Source organism: Squalius cephalus, assembly GCF_949319135.1.
Source record: "Squalius cephalus genome assembly, chromosome: 25".
Taxonomy (NCBI): domain Eukaryota; kingdom Metazoa; phylum Chordata; class Actinopteri; order Cypriniformes; family Leuciscidae; genus Squalius; species Squalius cephalus.
The window spans coordinates 17,529,988-17,548,114 of record NC_137146.1 but is presented as its reverse complement, the minus strand read 5'-3'; the positions used below and the strand labels follow the sequence as shown (position 1 = coordinate 17,548,114).

The 18,127-nt window shown below is 38.7% G+C and overlaps 2 protein-coding genes across 2 annotated transcripts in view; one reads left to right on the top strand and one right to left on the bottom strand.

Moving 5' to 3' along the window:
- The window catches only part of myripb (myosin VIIA and Rab interacting protein b), a 426,990-nt gene extending 413,307 nt beyond the window's left edge, over nt 1-13,683 (top strand). The window contains exons 13-16 of the mRNA XM_079862907.1: nt 571-732; nt 810-905; nt 1,815-1,887; nt 11,777-13,683. Of these exons, the coding sequence (XP_079719033.1) occupies nt 571-732; nt 810-905; nt 1,815-1,887; nt 11,777-11,823 (378 nt within the window). The 3' untranslated portion in view covers nt 11,824-13,683. The remainder of the gene's footprint in view (nt 1-570; nt 733-809; nt 906-1,814; nt 1,888-11,776) is intronic.
- Nucleotides 13,684-13,829: 146 nt separating this feature from the next.
- prlh2 (prolactin releasing hormone 2) lies at nt 13,830-15,955 on the bottom strand. Its single transcript, XM_079862696.1, has 3 exons — nt 15,892-15,955; nt 15,425-15,610; nt 13,830-14,174 (listed from the first exon to the last, which is right to left on the bottom strand). The coding sequence occupies exons 2-3, from the start codon at nt 15,588-15,590 to the stop codon at nt 13,987-13,989; spliced, it is 354 nt and encodes a 117-aa protein (XP_079718822.1). The 5' UTR covers nt 15,591-15,610; nt 15,892-15,955; the 3' UTR covers nt 13,830-13,986.
- Nucleotides 15,956-18,127: the final 2,172 nt, after the last annotated feature.

The following is an 18,127-nucleotide window of genomic DNA, read 5'->3' as shown; positions in this document are numbered from 1 at the left end:
CAAGCAATCACACCATTACCACATTACAACTGGCCTCTGCTGATTCTGCAGCCAATGAAATTTCTTGCTCAATAATCTTCAGTGTTTGCTGTAGTCACTGTGGAGTCAGAGTACCTCTAAAATCCGCCAGCTCCCCCAAATCCACCTGCCTAGATCTGCTACGGGATTTATGCATGACTATTTATGCAGCAGCAGCATATCTTATATGCTCACAGCAAACATTTATGTAAATCTATTGGTGGTAGCAAGTCCATAGCAGCAGCAGAATACGTAGCAGGTCTAGTCTGCCAAGACCAAATACATTAACATTGCCATATTCATTGACATGCCAAAACTTCTCAGAAAGTTGTCATGATTGAAATATATATATAGACTCACTGTTTTCATTTCTTACTGAAAGCAGAACAGTAATAATTTAAAATAATTATACATTTTACTTTGAAAAATAATGTAAACCAGCACACCCAAATCCCACTGTGAAAAGCGTTTTTTTGTGTTGCCTCATCATTCAGCTCTCACATTCATCTGTGAAATTCTAATGGTTTCTGTGATCCTGTGATCTGTGTGCAGGTGTATTTGGCTGCAGGTGCTGTGTACAGCCTAGAGGGGGCGCTGAGTGACTTAGAAGCCTGTGCACGCAACATCAGCAGCTCCACCACAGAGACTGAACTGGCCTTTCTGGAAGACCAGGTGGCCACCGCTGCCGCCCAGGTGCAGCAGTCCGAGCTCCAGGTGAGTGCTTGCTATGTACCATCTATAGTACTCAGACTCTTCGAGTGTAAATTTAGAAGTTTATCTGTTATCTGCAGATCTCAGATATTGAGGCAAGAATATCAGCCCTCAAAACTGCAGGTCTGAATGTATCTGCATGCACACGGTTTTCCAAGAACAAATCTAAACCCATGGTGAGTTTCCTATGCACCTTAAAGGGTTAGTTCACCCAAAAATGAAAATTCTGTCAGTAATTACTCACCCTCATGTTGTTCCAACCATGTAAGTCTTTCGTTCATCTTCGGAACACAAATTAAGATATTTTTGATGAAATCTGACAGAATTCTGACTCTTCCATAGGCTTCCAGAGTGACCGAAACTCGCCGACCCAGAATAGTTATTAAAAACATCGTTAAAATAGTCCAAGTGACTCCAGTGGCTCAATCTTAAGTATATCAAGCGACGAGAATACTTTTTGTGCGCAAAAACAAACAAAAATACCGACTTTATTCCACTATTCAATTCCTTCTCTCTGGGCCTCGTAGTGTTTTTGCGTAGCGCGTCTGTGTTGCACGTCACCACGTAGGCACACAATTGGCCGAAGCAGGTCATGTGTGTGATGCGTGATGACGTGCAACACAGACGCGCTACGCAAAAACACTACGAGGCCCAGAGAGAAGGAATTGAATAGTGGAATAAAGTCGGTATTTTTGTTTGTTTTTGCGCACAAAAAGTATTCTCGTCGCTTGATATACTTAAGATTGAGCCACTGGAGTCACTTGGACTATTTTAACGATGTTTTTAATAACTATTCTGGGTCGGCGAGTTTCGGTCACTCTGGAAGCCTATGGAAGAGTCAGAATTCTGTCAGATTTCATCAAAAATATCTTAATTTGTGTTCCGAAGATGAACGAAAGACTTACATGGTTGGAACAACATGAGGGTGAGTAATTACTGACAGAATTTTCATTTTTGGGTGAACTAACCCTTTAATATTACACTTAAGATTAAACTTTAAAAACAAGTAGGATGCATGTACAATTTAAATGGTTTTGCTTCATGATTTTAGACTTATTAGTGATGCAATGTTTTTCCTACATCAGTCCCAGACACTGGACTCTTCTCGTCATCAGAGGAGAAAGCTTCCTGCTCCTCCTCTCAGAAGTTTGTCATCAGGTATGAATACACATATACTACACTTTGAAAGGGTTTATTGACTCAAAAGGGATCTCACCCTCATGTTTTAAGTCATTTTAAATCTGTAAGACTTACTATCTTCCTTGGAGCACAACTAAAAACATAGTGCAGAATGTCCAGAGGGCTAATTTTAATAACGGGGACTCCAAATAGGGGGAAAAAGCACCATAAACTACTTATGCACTAGAATTCATGCCGGATGGATTTGTGTAAGAACCAGACCACTAAAAACTTCCCCTGCCTTCTGTAAAAAAAGACACAAAACATGTCGTGCCAGGTTTCTCGTTCAATATGGGATCCTTCAGTGATTCTCACATGTCTCGTCCAGACGCAACACATCTTGACTTGCCATGTTTGAATTGACTGACATTTCAGCTAATGGAAGAAGGGACACCATTTCTTTAACCTTCATTTATCTCTTTCTATTTATGACTTTTTTCCCATTTCCTCATGACTTTGAAGGAAATTCTATGGAACATTCTTGACAAATGTGTTTACTGGAATCATAATCAAATTTGCCTGAATATTTATAAAAACATGGTTCCACTGTAGGGAGGACAACCAGTTGGAGTGGAAAAGAGAAATGACATGCTGTACAAAAAGTTGATGCAAAATCCAAAAATTGTGTTTTATTGGAAGGTGCTAAAATATTTACAGTGCATGAGAAAACAAAAATAAATAAAAACTGTACAAAAAGAAAACAAAACAGCAACAATGTGCTAATTTTGGCTAAACCAAATGGCCCAAGTTTGCAACACTGCTCAGGATAAGGTTTCTCTGAGTCCACAATCAGAACTGAAATCCTTTCAGCCAGCAAGCCTTTATAGGCTGAAGCCCCACCTATAGGGCATACCAACCACAGGTACAAACTAAAACGTTTGTAACAATCAAATTAAATAATATAAACACCCAACACAACACTTAAACCCTCCAAACAGCTAAAACAACAACCATTAACAGAGAAAGAGTTTAACAACAAAATCATTGGCAAAAACAACTTTTTCTAAATCTTTTATTTTGTCACTTAGGTACGCGAAACAATGCTTTATCTGTAGAGTGGTAAAGGGATCCTCCATAGGGAGAGATTAGTTGGCACTTCAGCACTGCGTTGTCATCGGGTCCAGGCGAAGGTCCTTCGTCAGATCTGGATACAGCCTGGATCCGGCAGGCTGCGGGAAAACCTCGGGATAAATAAAGACACTAAAAATAGCGTATGCCATTCTTCTTATGATGTAACGAGTACATCAGGATTTATGGAAAGTGTTCCCGGTTCCGGCTGACCTAATCTATGCAGCCTAACATTGAATTATAGAAGTCTATAATGTATTATGTGAATGCTAGGTCAAAGAGATGTGTCTTTAATCTAGCTTTGAACTGACAGAGTGTGTCTGCTTCCTGGACAATGTTAAGAAGACTGTTCCAAAGTTTTGGTGCTAAATAGGAGAAGGATCTACCGCCAGCAGTCGATTTTGATATTCTAGGTATTATCAACTGGCCGGAATCTTGAGATCGCAATAGACGTGAAGGACTATAATGCGTTAAGAGCTCGCTCAAGTACTGCAGAGCTAAACCATTTAGTGCTTTGTAAGTAATCAGCAATATTTTAAAATTTATGTGGTTTAATAGGCAGCCAATGCAGTGGATTCACAGGGAAGGTGCTTTCTGCTGATGTAGGCAATCGGTTGGAGCTGCCCTTGACCTTCCTGAAGCAGTACAGCCCCAATGCCATGCTCAGAAGTATCGGTCTGTACAGTGAAAGTCTTTTCAAATTCGGGACTCTGTAAAACAGGCTCTGTGCATAAGGAGTCCTTTAGGTCCTGGAAAGCCCTCTCACAGTCCTGAGTCCAGTTAACTTCATTTGGCTTGTCTTTTTTAGTTAAATCAGTTGAGGTAAAGGCTTGTTCAGAGAAGTTGGGGATAAAACACCCGTATCACCCCACAAGTCCAAGGAAAGAACGGACCTGTTTCTTGGTCACTGGCCGTTCTGCATTCTTGATGGCCTCAACTTTCCCCACCTGTGGACGTATTACTCCATGACCCAGCACATACCCTAGGTATTGTGTCTCAGTCCTGGCTAGGGTGCATTTGTCTCGGAGCGGATGGTTAGACCACCATTCTTAATTCTCAGTAGCACGTCCCTCAGATGACCCATATGCTCCTGCCAAGTTTGACTATAGATGATTATATCATCTAAATATGCAGCTGCAAACTTCTCAGTCTCCCGGAGGACCTGGTCCATCATCCTTTGGAAAGTAGCTGGAGCTCCGTGAAGCCCAAAAGGAAGGACACAGAACTGAAAATGTCCAAGGGGTGTTTTAAATGCGGTCACCTCCTTGCTCTCCGAACTTACTGGAACCTGCCAATATCCCTTGCAGAGGTCAAGTGTGGTGAGATACTTTGCTCTTCCAAGACTCTCTACTACCTCATCCACTCTTGGCATGGGATACAGGTCAAATTTGCTCACATTATTGAGCTTGCGGAAATCCAGACAGAATCTGAGACTGCCATCCTTCTTAGGCACTAGGACAATGGGATTGCTCCATTCACTGGTTGGAGGTTCAATCACACCAAGGCTCTGCATGGTCTCCAACTCCTCCTTCATAACTGGCAGAAGTCTTTCTGGGACCCAGTATACAGGCTGATGAATGGGTTTGGGATCTTTGAGAGTTATGTGATGGTGGATAACGCTTGTTCTGCCAGGTCTCTCCATAAAGAGTTGGGCTGGGATGCATTGTAGAACGTCCTGCCTTTGACCATCTTCCAGGTGCTCAAAGTTCAGCTGACTGTGGAGGTTCAATCACAGGAGGTTCAATCACACCAAGGCTCTGCATGGTCTCCAACTCCTCCTTCATAACTGGCAGAAGTCTTTCTGGGACCCAGTATACAGGCTGATGAATGGGTTTGGGATCTTTGAGAGTTATGTGATGGTGGATAACGCTTGTTCTGCCAGGTCTCTCCATAAAGAGTTGGGCTGGGATGCATTGTAGAACGTCCTGCCTTTGACCATCTTCCAGGTGCTCAAAGTTCAGCTGACTGTTCCCCTGATGACCAGGCAGGTATTGTTCCTCTATTTCCTCCTCAGGAAATATGGTTCCCGCTACTTCCTCAGACGTATTTGCATGGGCTGGGTCCTGGATGGGATCTCTATCTCATACAGTTTGTCACAGGACCCACTTTCCACTTTATTTGGTAGGGGCCCTGCCACTTAGCCAGCAGTTTATGCTCACTCATTGGTAACAACAACAAGACCTTTTCACCTGGCTCAAATGTACGGGATCTGGCTGTTCGGTCGTACCATTCTTTTTGTCGTTTTTGAGACTGCAGGAGATTTTCTCGTGCAAGGGCTGTTGTCTTCTGCAGATGGTCTCTCATCTTTAACACGTAGGAAAGAATGTTTGTCTGGTTTATCAGTGGCCTCCCAATTCTCATCCAGAACGAGAACCCTGTAGATGCATGAGGCACCTCCCTATAGGCAAAAAGGAGGAATGGAAGCCACTTGTCCCAGTCCTTGCCCTTGTCAGAAACATACTTCCTCAGCATAGTTTTCACGGTCTGGTTGAAACGTTCAACAAGACCATCAGTCTGAGGATGGTAAGGGGTGGTTCGTACTCTCTTTATGCCCAGCAATTGATATACTTTTTGTAGGGTGTGGCTCATGAAGTTTGGGCCCTGATCTGTGAGCACTTCCCGAGGTATGCCAACCTGCGAGAAAAATCGTAGGAGTACAGTAGCTATTTGCTTAGTTGTGACCTCACTTAATGGGTATGCCTTAGGGTACCTGGTTGCATAATCGCAAATAACTAAGATAAATCGGTTACCTCTCTGACTCTTCTCCTCAGGCCCAACTTCGTCAACTCCTATTTGCTTAAAAGGAGTGTCAGGGGTGCGTCGGCAGGAGTACGGCCAGTAGTGAACTGGCATTCTGGACAAGATTTACAGAACTCCTTAACCTCACTGTACATCTTTGGCCAGTAAAATATTTTTGCAATTCGCATTAATGTCTTTATAAAAGCCAAGTGACCTGCCCAGGGAATAGCCCAAGTTCTAATATCTCCTTCCTGTATGCCTTAGGTACTACCGGCTGCAGTCCGTCTTCCTTACTCTGTCTGTACAAAAGACTATTTTGTATGGATTATGAATTTATGTTATTTTGTCTGAGGTCAAAGCGTTAGTCTCAAACTCTGATTGAGGAATCATGGTCTTAAAAAATCAAAATGAATCTTCTCACAGTCTTTTTTTTTTTTTTTTTTTTCATGTGAAATATCGTTGAAGTATATCTACAGAAGCTGTAATACCCTCCATGGATTCAGTACAATTTTCAGAAACACAATGATGCTTAAATCCTACATGTCTTATAGATGCAGTACTCTGTGTACTGTAAGAGTGATCACATCATGAACCTGCTAAAATCCCACAGGCAACAATTTCATGTGGTTCAGAAAAAAGAGCAGCTTTTTCTTCCACTGACGTTGAGGAAGGGGGAAAAAAAATCTATATTCACACCTAGTGACATTACACATTTTGATTTGAAAAGAAAGGTGGAATGAGCAACCAGTGAAAAGGTGCAAAACTTAATGCACCATGTAGAGACACTGGGAGAAGAAAAGAGGGTCCATTAGAGAAGAAACAGAGAGTCGGCCAGCAGTATTATCTTTTTTCCTCTCTTGTCTTTTTCTGCTTAATCTTCCTACTAATCAGGGTTTCTGTTTAGCGCTGCCCATTGATATGACCATGATTCATCTTGATTTCTTTATTTCACATTAGCTGCAGCTTCAAAGGACAAGCTTACTTTTCCAGTTCAGCTGTTAGTCACACAAATCTACCAATAGGAGACGGTAACAGCTTGTACAAAGCCTGAAGTGGTTCTTTAGTCAATGTTGCATGTTGTAATACTGCAGAATCCATGTCAATACATCAGAAAGCTGAACAGTGTGTTGTATGTTGACATTAAAGTAAAAAAAAAAAAAAAAGAACATTATGTTGTTGTTAACTTATACACGTCATTTAAAACCATTATGACTTTCTTGTGTGGAACACAAAAGAAGATGTTTTGCAGAACGTTCATGCTGCCCTTTAATTTTTTAAATTATTAATTAATAAAGGAGTCACCGCACCAAGTTACATTTTACAACCTGTACTCACCTTGCCTTGTCATAAAAAGGTTAAATTATCTGATATTTTACAAGAATTATTGACCTTGACACAGTCATGAGAATCTGCAGAGGTCCTCACTATGATATAATTTGCTGCATGCTGGTAGGGTTTGGTACTGTAACCGGGCACCGATATGGTACCGGTACCTAAGTAACCAGTATGTACCTGGACTGAATCAAAATGCAAATTTCGGTGCCTCATTTCGGTGCCACTTAAATGCCTCATCTGTCGGTTGAAATATATACGTAAGAAGCATGTGAACGCTAGTTAACCCTTTGACGCGTACGATCGTTCACACCGGTGTGATTAGACTGTTCAGATCGCATGATCATCAACTTCTAAATTCAAATCTGCATTCGCGCGTTGGCTGGCACTGAGCCAGAGACAAACGCTCAGCGTTATCATATATCACAACTATTCAGTCTTTTCAACCAGATAAGGTTTATTTTAAAATACACACAGATGTCTATGGAAGCGGCAATAACAATCCTTTCAATTATAAATGGATGACGTGTTTAGATACACATTGTGTAGGTAACTATAAAATTTACTCTATTCTTTTCACACTTCACCAGCCACTTACTTTAATGTATTCCGGGAGAAGTGGATGAATTGGTGTGTTGTAGGCCTAAATCTGACAGATTCAATTCTCTGAACTGCGGTGCATAGGCTACTACCCAGCAAACACATATACGTTGTGGCAATTTTCTGCTATGGCAACGTCGCTGTCTACGTGCTCGCAACATTGTAACAATGTAGAATTATAAGACACGACAGGGCTGTAGCAACGTTTTTGCGCAACATTCAGCAACTGAGAGACAACGTTCTGACAAAAAAATGATGCTAGATCGAAATCCCCCATTTAGCATTTTATGTTATGTTAATTCTTAATTAGTCAGATGTTAGATAATTATATACTTTTTAAATATTGTTTATCCTTATTATTTAATGGGGCTATCAGTAAATTAGCCTAATTATAATCAACACCCACTTTGATGAGTAAAAATTAAAGAGCTTACGTTAATTCAACTTTATTATATGGTAATCAAATTGCACTTCCAAAAGTCATACATTTGTGAATAAAGAAAAAAACTAAAACACATAAACAAACTTATTTTAAGTATAATAAATAAAACATAAAAAGCAAAGACATTTAATGAACAGAACTGGGTTCTGTACCCATTGTGCGTTATAGATCAACTAACATGAATCATAATCATTATTAAGGTTTTTTAAATGACAAAACACATTTACTTACATGTATATAAGAATAAAAATATCAGCCAAGGACTTACTGACATGTTACGCAACCAATTTTTTTCCGCGTCATGTTTAGTGTGGAAATGTAAAGTCGATGTCCCTACAATAGGCTAATCGGCGTAGGCTACATCTCATAAATTATTCATTCAAGAATGTGGCTTAGGTTTTATTGTGAATTTGTTATGTACATTTTTTGTGTTTTGTATTTAGACTACTGTATTTAAATATTTACTTTAAAATTTTAATATATTAAATTTTAAGATTTTTATTTTTTTCAATAAAAAAGCCGTTCTTTAATGTCATTCACCATCTTTTTGAGGCTCTCTTTTTTTTTTTTTTTTTTTTCAAGTATAGGTTCAAGCACCGTTTAGGCACCGGTACCATTTTAAAAGTATCGATTTGGCACCGGTATTGAAAAAAAACCAAAAGATACCCAACCCTACATGCAAATTTTTTATATATATATATATATATTAGTAAGCAGTGAAGTAGTTTTGTTAAAAATTAGATTATGTTAAACTAAGGTCTTTACAATAATTACATTTTGTAATAAGTCTTTTTTCTTAATTATGGCCCATAAAAAAATATCTGAATAAATGAATTTATATTTCATTTATTCATATAAAAGGTCTACTTAAGGTGTTGGTTCTATGAATTCCATTTTAATAGATATGCATATTTTATATATGAATAATATATTATGCATATTTTTCATGTTAATTCGTTAATTTTAAAATGTACATTTTTAATGTTAAAATGTATTTGTAGTTTTACCATGCAAAGGTTTGGGGTAAGAATCTTTTTTAAAATGTTTGAAAGAAGTCTCTTGCTCCCCAAGTCTGCGTTTATTTGATCAAAAAACAGTAAAACAGTAATATTGCGAAATATTATTACAATTTAAATATATTTTCAAATTTAATTTATTCCTGTGATGGCTAAACAGAATTTTCAGCAGCAATTACTCCAATCTTCAATCAGTATCACATGATCATTTTAAATGGTAGTGTGTATGTAGAAATGAACATTACCAAGTATTATTAGTATTTTATGCTTGTGTTACCTATTACATAGTTGCACATTACTGGAAAGCAGGGGTCTCAAACTCTGCTCCTGGAGAGCTTCTGTCCTGTAGAGTTCAGTTCCAACCCCAGTCAAACACACCTGAACCAGCTAACCAAGTCAGCTAACCAAGGGGTTACTTGAAAATTGCTGGCAGGTGTGGTGGAACATTGTTGGAAGGCCCTGTAAGGTGGCCCAGTAGTGCACAACACAACAAAATTTAACAACACAATGGAAAAAAGCCACAACACAATGGAAATGGTCATATGCTCGCACACAAACGGGGCCTATATATATAAATATATATACATAAATGCGGCGCTTTGTCTTTTTTAAATAAGCGCTGCTAGAATTGAATGAGCCGAGGGATTTAATGCAGGTTGTAATGATCTAATGAAATCCAAAATTTGATATCCAATATATTTTTATATATGAACCCTTGCAATTTCTTTTTTTTGGAGCAATACATTATCATTGTTTTGCACATTCAGCCCATTTCATGGTGCCTTTTCTATTTTTTTCTATATTTACATCCAAATTTTTAACAGTTTCTAACCCTGGAACTTGGCACATATTACTGTTGAATTCATTTCACAATGCTGTTTGGGGTTCATACTAAATTTGGGGTTCATAATAGAGGTAATGGTCTAATTTTAAACAGTTTTTACTGTACCAGGCTTTTTTAAATGACACTTTAAATTCGCATAGCTATATAAATGACTTGGATAATGGTTTTAAAAAAAAAAAAAGGGTACTACAGTAAAATGTCCAAAATTTGGATTTCGTTAGACCATTACCTCTGGTATACCCCTCTATAGTGGCCTAGAAAGGGAGAGGGAGCATTTCTGTTGTGTTGTGGCTTGTTTCCGTTGTTGTGGCTTGTTTCCGTTGTATTGTGGCTTGTTTCTTTTGTGTTGTGGCTTGTTTCCGTTGTGTTGTGGCATGTTTCCGTTGTATTGTGGCTTGTTTCCGTTGTATTGTTTCTTGTTTCCGTTGTATTGTGGCTTGTTTCCATTGTATTGTGGCTTGTTTCTGTTGTGTTGTGGCTTGTTTCCATTGTATTGTGGCTTGTTTCTGTTGTGTTGTGGCTTGTTTCTGTTGTGTTGTTGCTTGTTTCCGTTGTGTTGTGGCATATTTCCGTTGTATTGTGGCTTGTTTCCGTTATGTTGTGTCTTGTTTCTGTTGTGTTGTGACTTGTTTCAGTTGTGTTGTGGCTTGTTTCAGTTGTGTTGTGGCTTGTTTCTGTTGTGTTGTGGCTTTTTTCTGTTGTATTGTGGCTTGTTTCCATTGTGTTGTGGCTTGTTTCCATTGTATTGTGGCTTGTTTCCATTGTGTTGTGGCTTGTTTCCATGTGTTGTTGCTTGTTTCTGTTGTGTTGTGGCTTGTTTCTGTTGTGTTGTGGCTTGTTTCTGTTCTGTTGTGGCTTGTTTCCGTTGTGTTGTGGCTTGTTTCTGTTGTGTTGAGATGATTTCGTTGTGATGTGGCTTGTTTCTGTTGTGTTCTTTAAATTTCGTTGTGTTATGCACTACTGGGCCACTGTACGAGACAGATTGTCCTGTTTATCAATTTCAGAAGGGTGCTTCCAAGTAGGGCAGACCGATAATGGTTAAAATGGTAATCACCATTATTTTGCTAAAATATATATTTACCCTTAATTGCATAATTATCAAAAGGGATAATGCAGTAACAGCCATTTCACATGTCACTTAGGTCAAGAATCATGTTCGGATTTATTATAGTTCGTCACAGAGAAGGTTCTTAGTAGAATCAAATTGCTCATGAAAGAACAGAAACTTTAATTCGAGCAAAACTTCACAACGAACATCGCTAAACTCTAACATATATGTTTGTCAGTGTTGTCAGATCATCAGCACTTTTTTGTAGCGCAGAGAGAGAGTGCGTGCACATGGTTGCCAGACTGAGAAGATCCTAGGCAAAAATTATAGGAAAACACTAGGCAGCAAAAATGTATGCGCTCTGAAACAAACTCTGCGGCAGACTTCTACCCGACTGTCTAAGCGAAAGTGTGGGACTCGTAGAAAGACCGTAAGTGTTTAGGGTGCCTTTTGGGACAGGGCCGAACTGAAGTCTGCAGGAAGGTAGATCTCCAGGAGCAAGGTTGAAGAACCCAGCTGTAAAGTGTTACCGATGATGTAAGGATTTAATTTTTTGCGTGAACTATCCCTTTAAATTTCCTTCTATTGGCTGTAACAATCACAGGAACAGCTTATTCAAGATTCATGTAATTAGATTATCCAAAAGTACATTTTCGTTCAGGGCTAAGAGTGCTAAGTGTTAAACACATCTGCACATTAAGCTAATATATCATTATGAAAATGGATTTCCATGAAGAAAATTGTTTTCTAAGAGTGTGTTTTGAATTTGTTCTACACAGAAACGGAAGTCAAATCTGAGCCGCAGGTGAGATCTATGAGGCCATGAGAAGAGGACGTGACCTCTGTGATCCTCAGATAAGCTACATTGCTCAATATCACACCACTTGTGACTGCTAGGACCATCAGGCTGTTCCACACCAGTGCCTTGATCTAACTTCTGGTCCTTCAACCTATGTATGGTTGATATAAATTCTGACCCCAAGAACTCTACCAAACCCTGGAGCTCAACACCTCCGGTTACCAGGGGACCTGACTCTCTCTCTCTCTCTCTCTCTCTCTCTCTCTCTCTCTCTCTCTCTCTCTCTCTCTCTCTCTCTCTCTTCTCTCTCTCTCTCTCTGCCTTAATGGAGACCAAACTCCTACAATGAACCATCACAGAGGGTTGTAATTGTAGATTTAAACTCATGTAATCACTGTATGTGTAACAATGAACAATTGTAAATGTTAAAAATCTTGGATGTCACCTCTTTTTCTAACGTTTGCTGAGTGTTGTACATGTTTGAAATCTGTATGTCGGCAATGTGACTAGAAAAAGACCTCTCGGGATGACCAATGTGACCTTTATTTTATTATGATTTTGTTTTGCAAAGAAGCTGGAGCACATTTGGTGAAAGTTTTAAATGTGTGAAATGTCTATGTGAAAGTAAACACAAAATATCTGCAGGACCTGTTTGATTTTCATTGTCATGTTTCTGTTCTGCTCGTATCTGGTGCAAATATCTCAGGTTTCTTTTTCCGATGGTCACTTTTGGAGTTGTTCCTTTGAGGTGCTGTATAAAAACTGCATTCAGCATCTAAAACAACTGTGAAATGTATAATTTAGCCTGAATTTTATTTTCCTAAAAATAAGGGTCAATTACTATTTGAAAGCACTCGACCACCTTGCCATATAATGAGTTTTTGAGCGTGTTTGCATGAATCATAAACCCCCTGTGTATTCATACTTATGTTTGAATCAACCTCAGATATCTATTGATCTCTTGAGTATGAACATCAAATCACTGCTATCTCCATGAGAAGCACTCCGGTAATACGTCCACAAGGGTTATGGCCTTGTTGACTTATTCATTTATTAATCTGAAAACCCCAGTTGTTATTCTTAGAGCACTGCTCACCTAGAAAATCATGTACATACTTAAAATGTCATTTTGGACTTTCTAAAACATTCTGCAATGTTTCTGTGGTGCGGATTGGTTTGCAATTGATAATCCATAGCAATAGTAAATATAACATTTAGCAAAATGCTGCAATAGCACAGTGTTACAACTTCACGCTTATGATAAGCCAAACCACCAGTGTGTTTGATCACAACATTATGTTCTCACAGAGATAATCTTTATGTCTTTTTTTTTTTCTTCTTTGAGCCAATGGAGAATAAACTAGCATGCAATATACAATTTGCACCATCATCCCAAACTTTGTCTTCTCCATTCCATTCTCTCTACAGAGGAGCTACTGTATTCAGCATTCATGCTCTTAAACGGGTCCTGCTCCTTGTTGTTGTCTATGGCAATGTTAGTGTATAAAAGCATGTATCACCTTTCTAATAGATGTAAAATATCCCATGAAAAGCACAGTCAAGAAATTGAAAATGTCCTACAGTGTCATGTATTTTTCTATTTGAAAAATCGAATGCATATTTACATTTGAATGAGGTATAAAAAGACAAGAAATGAAATATCGTAGGCTTTTCAAGTGTATTTTGGGTTTGTCATGAATGAAAAGGCATTAGCCTGCCTCTTATCAGAATGTCCTCTGTGTAATTTTACCACAAAGTTTTAATGGGGAGTGTGGAGAAAATATTCTGTAGCGAAAAGAAAAAAGCCAATGAATTCTCATGTGCCAAATTTGTTCTGACACAAGCAGTGTTCAAATAAATATGAATAAAGTTTGCATTCCTGAAGAGATTCGCAGATGTTTGCTTTTCTTTGGTAGATTATATTTTAATTTAATTGTGGAGCAGTAGTTTGTATAATCTATTACAGTAAACTACTAATAAGAGGAAAACATATACATACATTTGTACATTTATTTATTAATATAGATTGCATATGTAATATGTACAGATATTTTCACCTGCCAGTCAGATTATTTGAAATGAATTTTGAGAGGCACACAGCCATGGAGAGAATGATAAAACTGTGATTAGTTATACACACTAAAACACATTGGAATATTACAGGCAACAGGTTGCTTTAGGTAGTAGATCTCACGGTAACCAGTCTGACTCCTCTTGTGCCAGCGCGTTCCGCAAGCTCTCTTTATTCCTGAGAGTGTTCAACAGGAGCTCCAGAGATTTGACCACCGGCTCCAGATCACCTCCGCTCTGTCTCTTTCCAAACCGCCCGATGGGTCTCACACCGCGACCCACATACCAGAACGGGTCGATCTCTGGACCTGATTGGGGCAGGTTAAGACAAATGTCACTATTAAAGTGCATATTTAGCATATGCATGCATATAACAAATCGTGTTTGTCTATTTGTTGTCAAAAATTAATCTAATTCCAGTTTCACTGTTATATATAACAACCAGAAATATCGTAGTAATACATTATTTAAACACATTCAATGTCTTATGATCAGTTTTATGTTCTGGTAATGCACAGTTATAAAATGCATTAAAACAAATAAGCAACACCAAATTTCACATTTTAGAATGCATAGAATCCTCTAAGTACATTGATTTTTTTTTTTTTTTCTTCTTCCTTTGGCAACCTAAACAATGTGTCTTGGTCAAATCTATAAATTAACTGGTTTTATTCAAGTCAAAACCATCATTTAATATGACTAATATGACCAATGAAAATAATTTTTATGAGTTAAATCAAGTTCAAATTGTTTCTTAAAATAGCAACAGCACTGTGATTTGACTAAAACAGGGTAAAAATGCTACAATAAAAATTGTTATTTGGCAATTTATCTGCCATATACAGTGAAAATTTATATTAGATTTAAGAGAACTATACTTGTAATTTGACTGTAAAACACTGCACATATAGGCTATAAACTGATTATAAACTGTATTTATTTCCACATAGTTTACAGCCAAAGTGTAGCCTATATTTTAAAGTAAAATATTTTGTAATCAAAAATAAGTCTCCTGATTATGTTTGGTAGCTATGCTTCATTGAAGGACATTTTTGAGGAAGCGCTGGCCATCTATTTTACCATCTGCATTATTAATCATTATTTTGTATTTTAAAGTCACAAAGCAGATTTAAGCAATTCAAGCAGGTTGGCATATTAACATTATACCAGTTAATGAAATATAATGTCATGAACTATAACATATACAGGCGCAAAAATGCTGTTAGTGTCACTGATCTTTTTTCATCCATTTTATTTAATGGAAACCTTAAGATGTTCTTTTACGTTGTATGTTAATATTATGACAGTGATTACAATTATTTATGAAAAGATAATTGCTGATAAAAACTGATTACACAGTGCATTTTAATGCATTACGAATTTATATTATGTAGCCTATTATGAATATTTTTTTTAAATCCATGAACGTCTGAAAGCTGCTTCACTGACTGACATTGCATATCTATCTGCCATCTAATGTTAATTCAAGTCTCTTGAAGCTGTTATGTGAATACAATGAATAATTTGAAAAAAACTGATCGAGAAGAAAAAAACTTACTTCTGTTATCAACGTTGTGGACGATGTGGAGGTCGTGCTCGACTGTGGTGCCGTGTGCAGAGGATTCAGTGGAGGACAGAACGAGCAGAAGCAGGAACGCGACGGTCCCCAAGCGCGAGCCAATCAGGCACTTCGTCACGGGCCGAGTGAAGGCGGCGGGCAGCATGCTGAGTCTGAGACAGGGCACTGCACGACACAAAGAGCTATGGCAGTAAGTACAAAACTTGTATTTTATTAAATGACCTGCATAGTATGTATACTACAATTAATTCAAGTAAGAAAATATTTTGTGACTGATCAACTATCACAACATTGAAAGTAATTCAGATCAGGTAGAAACTGCACGTTTTGTGCACTAGTAACTGTAATCAAATTTCTGTTGAGAAATTAACTTTGGAAATCACCATACACATTTTTACTTAATAGCTACCTCTATTGATTCAATCAGAAAGAGTTGTTGAACTTACATGTGTCTTTGGACGTTTGCTCTTCAGTAACACCTGTGTTCTGGGGTCAGAGTCCAAGTAATTCAGGAATGTGAAGATGTGAAGATGTCGTGCTTATATATCGCAAGGAGTCTGTCACAAAATGGATTAGCTCACGTCAATCTTGCAGGACATCCCTCCTCACACGCGCACACCTCCCACTTCCCCCCTTTTTCCTCTCCTCCTCCTCCTCTTCTAATCCCCCATCAGCATCTCCACTGCTTTGATCCCTTGACTTGGACCCACCGCAGTGAAAGAGCGATGAGCGAACTCGTCCATTTGTGAATCAGACACGTTCTGACGCACTTCATCAGCAGATCTCTGACACACACATTAACTAAAAAAAAAAAAAAAACATCAAATGGCACTTGTTGACTGAGATTTCAAATTTGAAAGCTACAACAGAAGCCAATGATTTTTATTTTATGAGCGAATTATTCCTTTAAATAGTTAAAGTTCGATTCAAACTACTCAGCAGTAGTGAGAATTTACCAACAGTGGTCCGAGAACCACAAACTGGCCATTTTTTCCTGGGTGAGTGAAGGCACCAGGATGCACTGTGGGTCAACATCAAGCCAGGTAGAGGGAGTTTGATGTTCTGGGCAATGTTCTGCTGGGAAACCCTGAGTCTGGCCATTCATGAGGGACATGAACTTGACAAGTGCCACATAAACATTGTTTCAGCCTAGGTATACCCTTTCATGGCAATGGTGTTCCTTGGTGGAAGTGGCATCTTTCAGCAAAATAATGCATCCTGTCACACAACACACATTGTTCAAAAATGGTTCGAGGAACATGATGAATTTATTTATTACATTTATTACATCCAATTTGGATGGAATCCACTGGAATCCATACAGTCCCATTGAGTAACAAACAGTATATTGCCAAATGTTTTGGGATGTCTGCCTTTACTTGCACATGAACTTTAATGACATCCCATTCTTAATTCGTAGGGTTTAATATGGAGTTGGCCCACCCTTTGCAGCTATAACAGCTTCAACTCATCTGGGAAGGCTTTCCACAAGGTTTAGGAGTGTGTTTATGGGGATTTTTGACCATTCTTCTAGAAGCGCATTTGTGAGGTCAGGCACTGATGTTGGACGAGAAGGCCTGGCTCGCAGTCTCCGCTCTAATTCATCCCAAAGGTGTTCTATCGGGTTAAGGTCAGGACCATGTGCAGGCCAGTCAAGTTCCTCCACACCAAATTTGCTCATCCATATATTTATGGACTTTACTTTGTGCACTGGTGCACAGTCATGTTGGAACAGGAAGGGGCAATCCCCAAACTGTTCCCACAAAGTTGGGAGCATGAAATTGTCCAAAATGTCTTGGTATGCTTAAGGATTAAGAGTTCCTTTCACTGGAACTAAGGGGCCAAGCCCAACCCCTGGAAAACAACCCCACACCATAATCACTCCTCCACCAAACTTTACACTTGGCACATTGCAGTCAGGCAAGTACCGTTCTCCTGGCAACCTTTAAACCCAGACTCGTCCATTGGATTGCCAGATAGAGAAGCGTGATTCATCACTCCAGAGAACACATCTCCACTGCTCTAGAGTCCAGTGGTGGCGTGCTTTACACCACTGCATCCGACGCTTTGCATTGCTCTTGGTGATGTAAGGCTTGGATGCAGCTGCTTGGCCATGGAAACCCATTCCATGAAGCTCTCTACGCACTGTTCTTGAGCTAATCTGAAGGCCACACAAGGTTTGGAGGTCTGTAGCTATTGATTCTGCAGAAATTTGGAGACTTCTGCACACTGTGTGCCTCAGCATGCGCTGACTCCTCTCTGTGATTTTATGTGGCCTACCACTTTGTGGCTGAGTTGCTATTGTTCCCAATTGCTTCCACTTTGTTATAATACCACTAATAGTTTATTGTGGAATATGTAGTAGTGAGGAAATTGCACAAATGGACTTATTGCACAGGTGGCAACCTATCACGGTACCATGCTCAAATTCACTGAGCTGCTGAGAGCAACCTATTCTTTCACAAATGTTTATAGAAGCAGTTGATTTTATACAACTGTGGCCATGGAAGTGATTGGAAAACCTGAATTCAGTGATTTGGAAGGGTGTCCCAATACTTTTGGCAATATAGTTATATGGTAACTTGATGTTTTTAATTACATTTGGATACATCTTTATTTGTTCATTTATTTATTTTGTTTGTTTAAATGCTATATATAATACATGCTATGAAAATATATTGC